Genomic DNA, 18,296 nt, shown 5'->3' on the forward strand with positions numbered 1-18,296 from the left:
GAAATTGCCTTGATAAGAATAAAGGACAAATCTCTGCTTAACCACCTATGTTGCATCATATTCTATAGGCCCCCCAGGAAACTGGAGAGCAGCCCAGACAAACCTTATGGATTTTATAAACGTGGTATTAATAGGAGACCTTAAACTACATCTAGAAGATCAATACACAACTGCACAAGAGAAAGCAACAAATTTCTTCAACTATTGGAATTCCGAAGGCCACGAGTGAACTCAACCCACATAAAAGGTCACGCACTACACCTACTAGCATACAAATTCTCAACAGACCAGAACTTCTCAATAAAGAACCAGAGATGGGCAGAAACCCCCTGGCCTGTTCACTTAGTCTAAACATGACCCTTTACTGGAGAGAGATAATGTGCCAAACACAAAGCTGAACCTCATACAAAACAAGAGGAAAAGTCAACACAACAAAATTCTGGCACTCCATGTACGAAAATTAGTGGTCATCATCAACCGACTTTACAAAATTCCTCACAGAATGGGACAAGAGATGCACTACCATCCTAGACAAAATAACACCCATGTGAACCAAAACCTCACAAAAACACAATACAAGAGCTAAAAACCCACTGCAGAAGACTAGAATGAGCATGGAGAAAAAATAAAAATGAATCTACAATAGCCACATGGAAGGAAACACAAAAGAATAACAAACATAAAATAAGACAAGCAAAAAGAAAATTCTACAAGGAACAAATAGATTCCGACTATAAAGACACGAGGATATTATACAAAGTTGTAAACAACCTACTAGACACCAAAACAGTGACAACAACAAACAGAGATCATCCACCAGGAAATGAACTAACCAAATATTTCGAAGAGAAGATGAACCTCCTACAAGAAAATCTGCCTCAGGAAGATAACAACCTCGAAACCTTCATAGACGAACTAGATCATCCCCCTGAGGAAACACCATAGATCGTGACTTAACACTCGAAAACCAGACTAATGCAACTACAAAGAAAATGTGCCACACAAATGTGGAAACTTAACGTATCAAACAATACTTCCCAAGAGATGTATTCTGCAATATGATCCAAACCATGGTTCTAGCCCATGTGGATTATTTCAATGGAATCTAAGCAGGGTGCAAAGACCAAATCTTAAAGAAACTACAAACAGCACAAAATACAGCAACTAGACTCATTTTTGGAAAAAAAAAAACAGTTTGAAAGCACTAGACCCGTTCTCCAAAAATTACATTGCCTATCAATCAAGGCATGTATATCCTTCAAGATTTATTCTCTGGCCTACAGAATAATTTTTGGCCTCTCACCAGTCTACATGACCAACTCTTGTGAAATGAGTTTATCTTGTTGGGCAGACTGGATGGACCGTTCTAGTGTTTATCTGCCGTCATTTACTATGTTACTAATCGATTAAGTGCTGCTGAATATCAGTGGATTAACCCCAAACCAATCCAAAATGCAACTAAGTCAACGAGATCTTGTTTCAGGAGCTCTGTGCTGAATACGCCCTGCCGCCCTCCGATGAGTTCTATTATGCACAGCTAAAGCATTATATACGTTCTTTGTCCTGGGAGGCGCTGGCGGAGGATGTCCAGGAAGAGTTGGCAACAGCATTCTCTTTAGAGGCACAGCAAAAAGTGCCCCTCACGTTCCATCACAGGCACATCAGGGACATAGTTACCGAACTGGACTATGCCCTTGGAGCAGCATAAACTGCTAGAGGCAAGGTGCTGTCTAAAGATGCCTTGACAGCTTCAGCACTAGGCCCTCTTTTTCTGTTCTTGTTAGCCATCAATTTGGATTCCCATGGTTTTGGGAGTATTGGATGATTTTAGGCTCAATATGTGTGTTCGATCTGAGGTGCAATCCTTTTATGTTGAAACAATTTTATTAAAGAATAAACTAATGGTTGACAGTAGAGACTTGCACGGGAACGGGGTTTGCGGGAATCCCGCGGAACCCGCAGGATTCCCACGGGGACGGAAGCAGTTCTGCGGGGATCCCATGGGGACGGAAGCAGTTCCTGTGGGGTTCCCATGGAAGTGTATGCTGCACTTGCGCCAGCCTCTCACCTACCGAGTACCAAGTTCTTTGAGTGCTGTCTCCTCCTCCTCCTCCATGCTTTAACAGCACAGATGTGGAAAGCCTCCATTAAGGAGGTGGTAGAGATACAAATGGTAACGAAATTCAAAAAGGCGTGGGATGAACACAGAGGATCTCTATTTAGAAAATGGAAGTTATAAAAAACCTAAACTTAAATGGCTGCATGTGTGTGGATGTGTCGCGTGACACTTACATGGTGATTCTTGCTGTGATGAACTAGGGCCGATACCGGGAGACCTGTACGGTCTGTGTCTCATATATGGCAATCTGGTTTTGGATGGGCTGGAAAGGGTTTAGACAGCAACTTTAGTGGCTGGAACATGAGGATAGTTCTGGACAGACTTTTACGGTCTGTGTCCCGCAAATGAGAAGATGAATAGGCTGGAGTGGGCTTTGAGGGCAACTCCAGCAGTTGGAACATAAGGATAGGGCCAGGCGGACTTTTATGGTCTATGTCCCAGAAACTTCACAGAAAGACCATAATCAAGTATATAATATCACATTCATTGTTGATTTAATCATGAATTGGTAATGATTGTGACTATTGGGCAGACTGGATGGACCGATCTGGTTTTTATCTGCTGTTATTTACTATTACTATTAATCCTCTCTGCTTCCAGGCTGATGTGCAGACCTCAGCTCTGACATAAGCATGAGCATCAGATGTCACCTGACCTACTGGCGCGTGCATGTGGTGATCTCTTAGCACACAGTGCCAGTGAATCAGAGAAGTCTTTGTCACGTCTGTGGCCGTGACCACCCTCATTCTTACCCTGTCTCTGGGAGTCAGTGGCTGTGCTGGCTTCTGCTTGTCTCTGTGTCTGTCTCTGTCTTAGTTGCTCTCTGGCTCTGTGTGCTGATTGCCTTACTGGACCTCACCTGTGTGGGCTATGCCTCTTCCAAGATGGCTGCCGACTCCTCTATGCCAGTATCCAAGATGGCTCCCGCTGTTCCTTCCTGTGGGCTGACTTCTCTGTGTGTCAAGCCTCTGTTTGGAGGCAAGGAGATTGCTGCAGCTGTGCCTCTGGTGTTGAAGGGCTTTATTAATCACTTTGAGATTGCAGCCCTTGCCTTTGCATTTCGTCTAAGGGCCCTGGTATGTAGAGTGCTCTGTACACTGCTACATTGTTTGCTCTGTGTGAGTTTCTATGTTTGACTAGCTAGCTTGGGCACAGCTTTGCTTGTTAGCCTGTGTACAGCTTTGGTAGTTCTCCTGTGTGCTCTGTGTATGTTTCCAGTGTATGACTTGTTAGCTTGGGCACAGCTTTGCTTGTTTGCCTGTGTACAGCTTTGCTAGTTCTCTGTGTATGTTTCCAGTGTATGACTTGTTAGCTTGGGCACAGCTTTGCTTGTTTGCCTGTGTACAGCTTTGCTAGTTCTCTGTGTATGTTTCCAGTGTATGACTTGTTAGCTTGGGCACAGCTTTGCTTGTTTGCCTGTGTACAGCTTTGCTAGTTCTCCTGTGATTGCTCTGCGTATGTTTCTAGTGTATGACTTGTTAGCTTGGGCACAGCCTTGCTTGTTAGCCTGTGTACAGCTTTACTAGTTCTCCTGTGTTTGTTCTGTGTATGTTTCTAGTATATGACCGGTTAGCTTGGGCATTGCTTTCCTGTTAGCTTGTGTACAATTTCCTAGTCTTCTCGTGTTTAGCTTTCTGGTTTTCCCGTGTGTGTTTTCTTTTGCTTCTGGAGCTTCTACCCTTGTTCTGTCTGTTGTCAGTACTCCTTGTTACTGGAACTCCAGCCATAGTCTTGCTCCTTGACCTGACCATTGCTTTGAACCTGACTACGGCTTTGCTAGCCGCCTGCCCAGAGACTGTGCTTTGAACCTGACTACTGCTTTGCTAGCCGCCTGCCCAGAGACTGTGCTTTGAACCTGACTACTGCTGGAATCCGGACATTCCCTGCCTGTCTGCCTTGCTTTCGCCCAGGCGCCTCGGGGCACTTCTGTATCCTGACTCCTGTTGTTCCTGCCTGCTAGTTCCTGTTCCGGTTTTTCCTGTAAGCCCTACCGGCTGCCCGAACCTGAGGGCTCAACCCTCGGGGAACGGTGGCTAAGCGTAGGTGAAGCCTAGGTCCAGTGTGTTCCAGTCCAGCAGGCGTTGCTCCAGCGTGTTCCAGTCCAGCGGGCTCCACTCCAGTGCGCACCCGTCCGGTGCGTTCCAGTCCTGTGTATTCCTGTGCAGAACTCCAGTCCAGGGTTCCGGTCCAGTCTTTTCTCGTCTCTACCTTGAAGGTAATCTTGCCTGCCACCACCGCTCCACGGTAGTGGCCCAAGGACTCACGAACCCAATGCTCCCGGGGAAAAAGCCTGACAGTATGCCAAGGTCCTCAAGGACTTACGGACTCAATATGACGATCTTTTGATTAAACTTGATGACCTGGAGAACAGAGGTCGTAGGAACAATATTCGCTTTGGTGTACCAGAGGGTGGGGCATCGGAGGATGTTCCAGCCATTGTTAAATCTTTGTGTCATCCTGTTGGGAGCCAATCCAAGTGCTACTCCAATGGATCTGGAGCGTGCCCACCGCTCGCTATCCCAGCGATCGGATGGGAGGCTGAGGGATATCATAGCGCGTTTCTTTCACTATGTGGACAAAGAACTGGTTCTAACACGTGCTCATCAGATCCAGGACTTGGAATACAATGGTGTTCCGGTGGCGGTGTATCAGGACATTTCCCAGTTTACGCTGCAAAAGCGGAGAGACCAGTATTGGAGATTTTGAATAAAGAACAGATTCATTACAGATGGGGGTTCCCGTTTGCCTTGAATTTTACTTGCCAAGGAAAGAATCATCGTGTCCACTCGCTGGCTGGAACCTGGAAAATCTTAGAGATAGCAGGACTGACTAACTCACCTATTCCTCAGCCAGTGTTGGCCCCCGCTACAAAGGCCAAGCTCCAGAAATGGCAGAGAGTCTCAGATGCTTCTAAGAAGCTTTAATACACTGAAGTCATGTTTGACTGGATCTAATTATGGAGGTTTTTGCGGGTGGGAGAGGGTTCTTTTGTGTTATCCTCCTTTGACAGTAGCCCTAGGGATTTATAAATGTAGAGCTGGTGGATTATGGTTTGATTCTTGCTATAGTTGTAAGATGTGTTAATGTGTGTTATGGCCCAAGCGGATATGTTGGGTGGTTTGGGGGGGGGTTTAGGTGAGTGTGGGGGTGTAAATGAGGGGGGGGGGCTAGTTAGCGTTACACTGAGGCCGCAGGTTCTGGCGCTGACAACATAGAGTATTTTGGTGAGAAATAACTAGGAGTTATTCTGTAGGGGGGTATGGGGGGTGGGGGATGTTTGGGCTGGGCTGTCGGTTGTGTGGGGGGGTCGGTTTCTCAATTTTCCATTCGGGGGGTGTTTAGTTCCCTGTTTTTTCACCTCCCTTGCTTGGTGTACTCTATGTGGGAGGATGGTTAGGATCGTGAAGGGGGGGAGGGGGGTTCTCCTTCTCTCCTCTCGCCTTCCAACATGCTCTGGGTCCCAAGTTCTATTACAGTTAGTAAGCCTGTATTTTGAAGTTTAAATGAGTGTTGATTTAAGTTCTTGACATATAATGTTAAGGGTCTGAAGTCTCCTCAGAAACGTCAAAAGCTATTTAAGGAACTACAGTATCGTAAACCTCATGTTGTATTTCTACAGGAGACTCATTTAAAGAGGGTACATGAAAAATGTTTGACTAATCATCATCATCCATATGTCTATTGTGCTTCTACTGCTGATGTATCGAGGAAACGGGGGGTAGGTTTTTGCTTCTACATGTATTATTGAATAATTTAGCTTTTACCTTGGTCGCTGTTTATGTGCCCAATGAATCTCAGGAGGAATTTTTTGTTAGGCTTGGCAAAGTTGTTCAATATGATCCCTATGGTAAACTGGAAGTGGGAGGCGACTTTAACGCATGTTTTGATCCATCTTTGGATAGGTTGGGTGCAGTGTCAGGGATTGACGTTAAAAACTCTAAAGCGCTTGTTGCCCTGGCCCGGGCTTTGGCCATTTCTGACGTGTGGCAATTACTTCATCCCAAGGTATGGGACTATTCTTTCTATTCTCATTCGCATGCTTCTTACTCTTGTATTGATCATTTGCTATTTGATGTCTCGTTGATTCAGGGAAGTTGCCTTTCAGGTATTGGTCCTATTACTATTTCGGATCACTCTCCAATTTGGGTTCAGCTTTCTTTCTTTTGTGAAGAGGACAAGGATAGTAGGTGGACTTTAAATGTTTCATTGCCGAAGGAGGATAAGATCTTAGCCAATTATCGAACCCTTTTGAGGGAATATCTTGACATCAATTCGAATTCGGATCCTTCTTTGGAGATTGTTTGGGACTCTTTAAAGGCAGTAACAAGGGGGCTTTTCTTAAAGCTGGCGAGCGCTAGGGCTAGGCAACAGGAAGTTGCTGATTGCATTTTGCAATTGTCTCATTTGGAGGATCTTCATAAGTCCTCTCCCTCGGTTTCTGTTTTGAGGCAGATCCAATCTCTCCGGTTAAGATTAGATAGCATTTATTCAGACCAATTGCATTTTATCCGGAGGCAACAACACAACTTCACTATTTTAATCGCATAATAAGCCTGGTCGTTCATTGGCCCTTAAATTGAGGCAGCAAACATTTGATTGCACTATTTTGCGGATTGGGGATAGCAAAAATACAGTGTTGACTAAGTCTTCCTTGATTCGTCAGCGCTTCCAGTCCTTCTACCAGTCTTTCTACTCTGCCGATTCTACGATTCGGCCAGATGCTGTTGGGGCCTTCTTGTCAGCTCAGAATCTTCCTTCTTTGACAGAGGAACAATGCAGTCTGTTAGATGACCTTATTGAAGTGGAAGAGGTTGTTAAAGTCATTAAGGATCTGCCCACCGGGAAGGCCCCTGGTTTGGATGGACTGCCAAATGATTTTTATAGGACTTTTAGGGGGGAGCTTACTCCTCTTTTGGTTGAGATTCTTAATGGAGCCCGGGAAGGGGAGGTTTTACCTCCCTCTATGATGGAAGCCTGGATAGCAGTGATTCCGAAGCCTGATAAAGGATAAGAGTGATTGTGCCTCATAACGTCCTATCTCCATTTTTAACTCTGATATTAAAATTATAGCTAAGGTCCTAGCGAATTGACTAGCGAAAGTACTTCCTGATCTAATCCATCCTGATCAGGTTGGGTTCATCCCCTAGAGACACGCTAAGGATAGCGTTCACCGTATGGTTAATTTGCTACACGTAGCTACAAAATCAAATACTCTCTTGTGTCTTTTCGGGTTAGATGCTGAGAAGGCCCTTCATGATTAGTGTCATGGAGTGTTTGGATTTTGGGGTGGGATTTAGGGGTTGTACTCAAGCTCTAGAGCTTGTGTCCGAATTAATGGTGGTAATTCCCCTATGTTCCCTTTGTCTAGGGGTACACGCCAAGGTTGCCCTCTTTCACCCATGCTATTTGCCTTAGTTATGGAACCCCTTGCTATTGCTATTCGCTCTAATGTCAGTATCTCGGGTATTATGGTAGGTGGTCAGGAGTATAAGCTGGCGATGTTTGCCAATGATATTTTGCTTTCCTTAACCAAACCGTTACTTTCCATGCCTGACTTAATTAAGCTTTTAGCGGATTATTCTTCAGTCTCAGGGTTTAAGCTTAATATGACTAAATCGGAAGCTATGGCTATTGGTATTTCTAGCCCAATTTTAAAGTCTTTACAACAGGCTTTCTCTTTTCGGTGGGTTACCCGAGGTATCAAGTATTTGGGGATTCTTAGCAAGAATTTTTCTGAATTATTTTCGGCCAATTACCCTCCCCTTTTGCGGGAATTGTACAAAGATTTGTAGGCTTGGGGTTCCATTGAGTTATCATGGTTTGGAAGGATTGCTACTCTGAAAATGAATGTGTTGCCTCGCTTGATGTATCTTTTCCAGGTTCTTCCTCTTCGATTGTCTCGTGATTTTCTTTCTGGTCTCCAGAATTGCTTGCTTCGCTTTATTTGGTCTAATAAATGGCCACGGCTTTCTAGAACTGTGCTGTATCGGGACCAGAAAAAGGGCGGTATGGGTGTCCTGAATGTTTATTGGTATTACAAAGCTGTTCAGGCTCGGGCTGCTAATGAATGGTTTCATGTGAGCCCCTAGAAGAGGTGAATTGGTTTGGAGCAGGATTTTGCAGTCTCGTGCCCTTTGCGTTCATCTATGTTGCTCCCTAGGAGATATCGTTCTTTGGGTAGAGATGTTTGTCCTTAGATACTGACAACTTTTTACTCTTGGGATAGTTTATTTACCAAGCCTGATTTGGTTCTCTCCAAACTTGCACCGGTAAGAAATAACCCCCTTTTTCCACCTGAACTTAAACCGGGGCCTTTTTCAAATTGGTTTTCTGGGGGTTTGGAGACCTGAGGTCAATTTTTTGATGATGAAGCCTTTATTTCATTAAACACTTTGACTGAAACCTATACTCAAGTGAAACACTTTCTTTCTGCAGCCGCAATAAAGGCCAGGGTGACTAGAGAGGCCTCTTTTTTGAAAGACCTGTGTGAGGACTCTAAGGGAACACGGGATCTTACCACTTGCCTTTATACTTATCAGTGTAGGCAGGTGCAGCCTCCCATTGAGCATCGCTTACTCTGGCATCGGGAGCTGGGCTTGACATTTGGTGGTGATGATTGGAATTCTATGGAATATGCTTTATCGAGAATTTCTATTTCTGTTCCTTTTAAAGAAAATGCTGTAAAAGTTTTATACAGGTGGTATTTGACTCCGGCATGCCTTCATCACATGTTTCCGAAGACATCCCTATTGAGTTGTAGGGCATGTGGGCAGAAGGGTACTATGGGTCATCTCTGGTGGTCATGCATTAAGGCTCGGGCTTTCTGGAAAGCAATTCAACACAGACTCGAGAGTTGGCTCTCTAAGCCTATAAAGTGGTCACCTGAATTTTTTCTTTTTCCTAAAAAAACACCTGGCCTTACTACATTCAAGGCCTTATTGGTTCGCCATGCTATGTCGGCCGCTAGGGTCACTCTGGCCACTCATTGGAAGTCTCCTCAGGTTCCTTCTTTGGTAAAATGGTTAAATAAACTGTGGTTCATTTGTGAAATGGAGAGGCTTTGGGCCATACGTCACAAAACTCTGTCCAAATGGGAAGCTATTTGGGACCCTTTGTGTCGCATTGGTTCTGCTGTTCGTTTGATATTGCACGGTTTTATACCTGCGTTGTATTTGCCTATGTTGATGGATGTGACTTATTTGCCCCTGTAATGTCTCTCAGAACCTAATAAAGACTTCTACAAATTAAAAATAAAAAAAACTCAGTTGCCAAAGAGGTAATATGTTTAATCTAACAGTAGGCAAATCTGTTCCCCCAGGTCACTCCAACCCGAGCCTGCAGCTCCTCAAAGGAAGTCAAAGCCCCCAGCATGTGCTCCAGTAATACAAATCCTTTTTGTTCCCAAATAGTAAAAATAGGATTTTCCATCCCCGGTTCAAAGGCCACCTCCCCCCCCCCCTTATCGAAATCTGGCCCATGACAGTAGGTTCCCCACCAAAAGACTTTACCAAGATATTGTACACAACACGCAAAGGATCATGCAATAAGTTCCGTTTTAAAACCTATGGGATTCAGATATGTGGATGATGGAACAGCGAATAGAACTTATAGGGCGCACAAAATGCACTCTCAAACTCTAAAAGGGTATATTTGGAGGTGTGACAAAACTAGTCCCTGATGTGGCATGATAAGCAAGCGTGGTTGTATAGCTTCACATTAGACAAGCCTAAACTCCTCTGTCACCCCCCCCCCCCCCCCCCCCCCCGAAGAATGAAAATCTCAACTTCGGCTTCTTATGGGCCCAACAAAACTGTGACAGAAGCCGGTTAAGCCTCCTAAGATCCTTCTGGAATAGGCGTAGAGGTAGTGTTTGAAGAAGATACAACCACTTCGGGAATATCACTATTTTCACCAAACTTATTCTACCCATCAGCATTAGCGGAAGATCCCTCCACCCCTCCAAATTGCCTTTGGGTGCTAGCCAACAAAGCAGGAACATTGTCGGTACAATAAGGAGACATCTAGAGTTAACTGAATGCTCAAATACTTAAGAGTAATCTGACCAATGTAAGGGAAAACTAGGGCCCCAAGCACATTGCAGATGATCCAAGGAGGTGGGATCCTTTTAATAATGGACAGGTTGGCAATGTCTGGAGCAAGAGCTAAACATCTCTGCTCCCATTTAGTGTGTCATGTGACTCCTGTTAAATTCCTTCCTTCTGTTTTTCCTATGTTCTTCCAAAGTTAAACAAATATTAGCAGGTGGTTCTGATGCTCACCTTCCCACAACTGGGCAGAGGCAGTGTGCCACCAGTTGTGTTTTTTTGGTGGTGTGATACTTTACAATGGATATCCAATCAAAAGTATGAATTGCACATATACAAATCCTCAAATTTCAAAACCATGTTTTGTTAAAGATAGGATATTAGCATCAATACATTACAGCAGGATACTTTTCACTTACCAGCACTCCACTTTCATTGCATTTACTTAAAAATAAAATGGTCTTGAAATTTGTGTGTTTATGTGTAGTTTACCAGTTGCAAAGTAATACAATTTCTGGATGCATGAGCTCCATCTAGTGAGGACAGAACATCATTGCGCTACCAAGCAGCTCTTTTGAAATCCCCACATCCAAGGGTTCTCTCCCCTCTATCCATTCTCTGGACTGCAGTTTCCAGTGTTACTCATCCTTTGGATGTTACAATGCTTGCAGTAATGTCATATTCCACCAGAGAGGAACAATATATCACTGGTGTTGGTGATATTACTAAAGGAATCTGATAGGAGACTCGTCCAATTCCGGTATTTGTCTTGGGAAATAGTGTGAGCTATTTCAAGTCAGGACAACATGTGTTCCATGCAGGTATCTCAGCACTCAACTTAGACTGAAAATACATAAAGCCAGGCCTGGATTTAGGCATAGGCAATGTAGGCAACTGCCTCTGACAGCCCAGATGCACAAAACGTAACGAGCCAGCAACGTGCTTTTTATACTGGTTCTAGCCAGTTTAGCGAGACATACACAAAAGGGTTCTGTGGACTCTTTTCCTGTCACGGTAGTAGCTAATGAAAACTGTATGCAAAGACTGTCAGGAAGGCTGACAGTCGTTCAAAAACACATGGTTTGGGAGAAGGGCAACAGTCGTTCAAAAGCGCATGGTTCGGAACAAGGTATCTTTCAAAGATATCACCAAAACAGGGAAGATAGGGTATCCCAATAGCGAGGTTGCAATAGAGACCATAGTAGATCATCAGGCTTATTTTTGAAAGAGAAAGACGCCCATATTTCAACCCAAATAATCAGTTGAACCGCTGGATGACCGAGGGGGTAAAAGGGACACTCAGGGAGGACAAAGCCATAGTGGAGCGATTTAAATTAATTCTTTGCTTTAGTCTTCACCGAGGAAAATTCAAAGCTGACGAGTCAGAGAAACTGAATGAAATCTCTATAAACCTGGAAGATGTAATGGCGCAATTTGAAAAATGAACTTGCAGAACTATTGTTAATAATATGTAGTTTTTCTTTAAAATCAATCATGGTACCAGAAAATTGGAGGGTGGAATGCCAATTTTTAAAAAAAGGTTCCAGAGGTGATCTGGGAAATTATAGACCGGTGAGCCTGATGTCAGTGCCGGGCATTATGTAGAAACTATTATAAAGAACAGAATTACAGAGCATGGATTAATGAGACAAAGTCAACATGGATTTAGTGAAGGGAAATCTTGTCTCACGAATCTATTACATTTCTTTGAAGGAGTGAACAAAGTGAGCTGGTCGATATTGTGTATCTGCATTTTCAAAAGGCATTTGACAAAGTACCTCATGAAATTGGAGGTAGTGTTCTATTGTGGATTAAAAACAGGTTAAAAATAGAAAACAGAGAGTAGGATTAAATGGTCAGTATTCTCAATGAAGAAGGGTAGATAGTGGGGTTCCCCTGGGGTCTGTCCTTTTACCAGTGCTTTTTTTTACATAATTACAAATGATTAAATTTGCTGATGACACAAAGTTATTCAAAGTCGTTAAATCGTGAGAGGATTGTGAAAAATTACAAGAGGACCTTATGAGACTGGGAGACTGGACATCTAAATAGCAGATGACGTTTAATGTGAGCAAGTGCAAAGTGATGCATGTGGGAAAGAGGAACCTGAACTATAGCTATGTAGTGCAAGGTTCCACATTAGGAGTCACCAACCAGGAAAAGGGATCTAGGTGTCATCGTTGATATGTTGAAACCCTCTGTTCAGTGTGCAGCGCCAGCTAAGAAAGCAAATAGTAGTCTGATGCCACCATCTGTTTAAATGGCCTTATCTTGGAACAGCAGCAGCAGCGGAATTTGTTGTAAAGAATCAGGTGGGACCTGCGAGCCCTCATGCTCAGGTCAGGCCCTGTGGTACTTTGCACCTAGCGGATGGAGCATCGTTTAGGGCTGTCCAGAGTGTGAGGGCTTTCAGACCTTCTGCTAAACCTTCACAATATCAGAGACCAGGCAGAGGTGAGAAAGTGGGATCGGGCAGGAAGGTGATCACATAGCACCTCTTCCCCGCCCTCTCCCCCCCCCCCCCCCCCAACAATTTCCCCCACAGGGAGCAGAGGTCAGGGATGGGTGGGGGAAAAGTGTACCCCTTCCTCTCACCGCCAGTTTTCTATGGATTCTCAAGGAACAATCTGGCCCTGCATATAAACAACCCCCCCCCCCCCCCCCCCCCCCCCAAAAAAAAAGAGAGAGCTAACTGGTTTCTTTGTTTTAGGAAGCATTGACTGTAAGAGTGGTCAGTAAATTAAATAGTCATTACATTATGTGTTTCAGTGAGGAGCCCCCAGCAGATCTGACTGGAAAGGTGTACCAGCTGGAAGTCATGTTAAAACAACTTCACACCGACTTGCAGAAGGTGAGAGAGCGCCACAGCTTGCATGCTACGAAATATCCAAGCCACATGTCACCTAAAAGGGAAAAGAAGTGATTTCCTGCCTCTTGCTTAGTACAAGATGGAGTGACTTAATACTGCTTTATTCTCATGAGGGCATTCTCTCCCTTCCCTCTGATGCACTTCTAGCAAGGTGTTCACAAACACATGGGAAAACAAAGCTAAGCCTTGTTTACGGCAACCAAGCATAAAATGCACACACTTGATCAGGCCGTGGAACTATACCAATGCAATTATAAAATAAGCGTGTATATTGTGGCAAACTTTAAAATTATCCCAGTGTAGCCATGTTTTGGCCATATTGGGATATGTCAATCTATATATTTTTTATTTGTTAAGATTTAATAACCACCTTTATGAAGAGATTCGCCCAAGGCGTTGGTGTACAATGGGTATAGCCTGACAAACCTATGTTTTAATAATAGCAGTGACATGATACAGTATCAAAACTGTACACAGCAGAGTAGAACATTCATATAACTACTTCTTATTTCTATAACGCTACTAGACATAAGCAGCGCTGTACACATTATATGCAGATACTTTCTCTGTCCGTAGAGGGGTCACAATCTCAGGTGTTTCTTGTACCTGGAGCAATATGCCTACGTTTACAAGGAGCTGCAGTGGGAATCCAACCTAGTTCCCCAGAATCTCAGCCTACTGTAATAACCGTTAGGCTACTCGACTACTCATAACTTATAACAGAAATATGATAAATGATTGCTAGAATATTCAAATAAGAATATTAATCATGCTGTCAACACAGTACAAGTGGAACACTATAATAAGGACACATTGGAACACTGCAATATCATAGATGAGATGTAGCACAATGCAATGAAACATTTTAATAGGCAGCAGAGTGGTGGGGGGTAGTGCAGTTGGAACATATAGACAAGATTGGGCAGGACAAAAGTATTGAGATAAATAAGTGGGTGGCTAGATTGAAGGCAAATTATATGTACCATTGAGTAAGGTACGAGGAACTGGTCTAAGTTATGGGATGTACTGCAAAGCTAGTCCAGGTGTAGTGTGGACTCTGTCGCCACATTGTTTTCCCATGTGTTTGTGAACAGCTTGCTAGAAGTATATCAGAGGGGAATGGAGGGTATCAGAGAATGCCCTCTTGAGAATAAAGCAGTATTAAGTCTTCATCTGCTTCCTGAAGTAGAGGTAGTTTTGGGTTCAACATAGCCCCTTCTGGTTGCAAGTTTCAGAACGTGAGGGCTATAACTAAGAAGGCTCGGCAGATATCACATTGTGTTATTTCCTTTTCAGCCTGGAGAAAAGAAGGTTGAGGGATTGTAGGATAGAGGTCTATAAAAAATGAATGGAATGGGTAGATGTGAATCAATTTTTTACTCTTTCCAAAAGTACTAGGACAATGAAGCTACAAAGTGGTAAAAGCAGTTAGCTTAGCGGGGTTTAAAAAAGGTTTGGATAGCTTCCTAAAAGAACTCTTAAAGCACCACTAAAGCTCTGTGTGTAACCACTGTTGCTATTCTTAAGACTGAAAAGGTTTGAAATCTGCTTTGGAGAAAACTTTTTTTTTTTTTTTCTAAAACATAGAAGTACACTCTCTGTGAGACTTCTTACAGCTTATCAGAAGAATCATATTTAAAGCTTAAATGAAAAATCTCTTTCCTCCCACAAGTTAGCCCCACCTCTTTTGGTGGATTGGGAGCACACTTCTGAACTGTGAACAGTCTGGGTGGGGGGACAATTTTGAAAGCTCTACAGGTACATGTGTTACCTTAAAGCAGCTACAGATGTACTTATGTTCCAAGTATCTGCAGTCCTTCCCTTTCTAGATTTTCAAAAGGAAAACCCACACGGATTTCCCATTTAAAAATGTGCTTGCAGGCCCACGTGTATGACATGCCCTTTGACGCAAAAGCCCCATATTTTAGTTTAAAAATTGCCCACCTGTACAACCTTCACACTTGTGATTGATGTCACCCCCTCCCAAAAAAAATAACACACAGCAGTTAAACAGTCTGTGTAGGTGGTGTTCAGACACTTAATTGCTTACTCCCCTTTTTTTTTTTTAAATTAGGAAAAAAAAGATAAGGTCGCCCTGCAAGCCGAGGTGGCATCCCTACGACAGAACAACCAGCGGCTGCAGGAAGAATCTGTCAGTGCCAATGAACAGCTGCGCAAGTTTGCAGAAATCTTCACCAGCACCGCAGAGAAAAAAGAGTCGTGAAAGCTGCTGCCATGTCCTGTCACTGTGCCCACTCTCTTCACTTCCACGCATTCCTTCCCCCACACCCCGATATCTTTAAGCTGTTGCCAAGAAGGCAGGAGGAAGTTACACTTTGGTTGGAGTTGGTAATGTTAACTAGCACAGCAAGACTTAAGACATCGAACCTGCCTTCCAGTGGATGTGGTATTTGGATTAATGTGGCTGTAGGGCTGTAGAAGACGATACTGAATTGAATGAACTGAAGGATAAAACGGGCAAGGCTCATACCGCAGCATTTACACAGATAGAACCAGCAGGTGGACCAAAACAGTGGGCATTTAAAGGAAAGTCACATCACAAGCATCTGAGGAAATGCCCCTCGTTAATCTGACCATGGATTACATAATCATTTAGATTATCTCACAACTTTTAGTTGCCTTAATTTTTTATTTTTTAATTCTTTTTGGTTCAACCTGTAATTCTTAGTGTGTGTCAGAGATCAAGTTGCTCTCGGTTCATAATATTTTTCCTTGTTTTTACATCGTGCATTATTTTTTTTTTCTGATAAAGCAGCTGAGTTTTAGCTGCATTTCAGATAAGATGGTACAACTTTGAATGAAGAGCTGAAGAAAGGGGGGTGGGGGGGGGGGGGAAAGGGATTCTGCCCGCCAGTTTTATGTTTTTGGATTTGATTTTGAACTTGGGGCAACTCTCATCCTCTTCTGCCTTCTGTACAAGCAAACAGGGTAGTTGCAGGACCCTGGATTTTCAATAGTAGTGAGCACTGTTGCACTTGGGCTCGAAATATGCTGTTCCGAAATCCAGACAGGCATCTACCAGAATAAAACTCTGTACGTCAAAAAAAAACAAAAAAAAACCGCTGGATGCAGCTGTGGACTCTGGCTTTGAAAACAGCACCCCCATGCCCTCCTTTCCTTGTTTTCACTTTGCAGGTGTGGATTTCCTGGGAGCTTCAACTGCTTAGGGAAGAGCCATTGCCTAGATGTTTTCTTAAGACATGGCTGCTGCATTGTGTAAGATACACATTGTATATCCTTGCAGTATCCTTAAGTCTTATTTTTTTTTCCTTCATGGTATGCAAGCAGGAAACGTCCTGCATGAGAAGCTGAAGTCGATCTGTTATGGGTTAGGCCCCATTCGTTTAGTATATCGTGCAGTGCTGTGGTATGGCGGTTAATTAGCCCCTCCCCTTTCCTTCTGGCAAAACCCTTTCTAGATGGAGTGGTTTTATACAGTTATGTCTTCTGGTGTAAAAATTCAGTGACAGAGGAAGCAGCCAATTGAAAGCTAACTGCATTCGCCAGAGCACTTTCTCCAAGCTTAAATTATTTTCTAAGAGAATCTTATGTTGAAAGCGGCTCAGGAAGTTACAAATTTAAAAAAGTATATATATATATATATATGTGTGTGTATAAAACACTATATTTGTATAAATGGCAATCTTTGTAATCTTTTTCTATGAGAACCTGTGCATGCATTGAGAAGAGCCACAAGGACTCCAGCCACTTCCCTTTTGCGGTACAGATGTAAAGAGGGTGTGTCCAGTGAATTGACGGTAGCTCATCTCACCAGGTTCTCACGTCAGACTACCTCGGCCTCTGCCCTGATTCTCTGTGGTTGGAGCCAGCTGTGTTTAATGTGTAGGATCTTGCTGTCAGGTTGGCACAGAATATCATCATACTCATTACGACAGGGCTGGAGATTAAGTGTGGCAGTTAAGTGAAACCATGTTTATCCATTCTTTTGTGTATGTGAATCTTTATTCCAGAAACAGGAAGCAGGCAGCTTGCATGTGATTGATGACTCATCCTCAGCCTGCTGCAGTGGAACAGTCACCACCTTATCTGCCTTCCTCAGAAGCAAAGCAGCGATTTGTGGATTACTTTGGACACCAGTCACAGTTCAAAGCAGGGCTTCCCAAACCCAGTAGGGTTTTCAGGATATATGCAATGAATGTGCATGATAAAACAAACCCCAGTACATGCTAGCTATCCTGTGTGTGTTAGTTGGGACTATCACAAACATCTGACAGTCTGTAGAGTACCTAGGACAGAACAATAAACTTAGCCATTTTGTCTTAAAAAGACAGTGGATTCCACTTTGATTCAGAGGGCGAGTGTTACCTGTATTCAGACATCCTCAAAAAGAAAGCAGGCGATCACTGCCTTTAGAGAGTTGGCTGGTTGGGTATTTGAGCTCTTTCGAAACACTGAATGCCTTTGTATCCAGTATTTGACATTAGGCCAAGCTATAATCACACTAAAGTGGTTAGGATGTTGGATAGGTTGAGGCTTCCTTTTCCATTTGCTGTTCAGTCTTGACGATTCACAGAGCCTGCACTGTTTGTGGTTAAGACCCTGCCCAAGGTGGAAGGACTTCGCTTGCTACATGTTCACAAAGAGAAAATCAAATGCTCAAAATAAGGCCAGCTTTCCACAGGATCGCAACTCATGGGCAATAAAATGTTCTCAGGTGTTTGTCTGTAGGACTGGTAGCAGGGCACCTTACAGTCTAATGTTATGCTCATTAACGGGTGATGTTCAGATGGGATCTAGGCCAGTGGTGTTACAGTTGGTCATTGGAAGGTGTGTTTCATTACAGCTCTTCTCCCCCCCCCCCCCCCCCCCCAAAAAAAAAAAAAAAAAAAAAACTTAACAAAGAAACATGACGGCAGATAAAGGCCATATGACCCGTCCAGTCTGCCAATCCTCTGTAACCCCTAATTGTTCCTTAGCGATCCCAAATGCTTTTCCCATGCCTTTTAAAACTCTGGAACAGTCCTCGACTCCACCACCTCCACCAGGAGGCCTGTTCCTTGCCACTATACCCTTGTATTCTAGAGAAGATACAGATACTAGTAGTGAGCTGTGTGCCTCTACAGTGGATCTCCGATAGCATTAACAAGGTAGGCAGATAGGTATGCAGTACCCAAAAACAAGCTTCCACATCATTTGAAAAGGCATTTTCTACTGCTGAGGCTGCATTGTGCTGTATTTGAGAGCTGTGCACCTTCTAGCAAAGAGAGATTGTTTACAGGTG

The 18,296-nt window shown here is 43.6% G+C and overlaps 1 protein-coding gene across 3 annotated transcripts in view; it reads left to right on the top strand.

The window, feature by feature from the left end:
* Positions 1-17,905, top strand: part of SIPA1L3 (signal induced proliferation associated 1 like 3) — a 292,368-nt gene extending 274,463 nt beyond the window's left edge. For all 3 annotated transcript variants that reach the window (XM_030217319.1, XM_030217321.1, XM_030217320.1), the window contains 2 exons: positions 12,934-13,015; positions 15,108-17,905. In XM_030217319.1, the coding sequence (XP_030073179.1) occupies positions 12,934-13,015; positions 15,108-15,257 (232 nt within the window). In that variant the 3' untranslated portion in view covers positions 15,258-17,905. The remainder of the gene's footprint in view (positions 1-12,933; positions 13,016-15,107) is intronic.
* Positions 17,906-18,296: the final 391 nt, after the last annotated feature.

Source organism: Microcaecilia unicolor, chromosome 11, assembly GCF_901765095.1.
Source record: "Microcaecilia unicolor chromosome 11, aMicUni1.1, whole genome shotgun sequence".
Taxonomy (NCBI): Eukaryota; Metazoa; Chordata; class Amphibia; order Gymnophiona; family Siphonopidae; genus Microcaecilia; species Microcaecilia unicolor.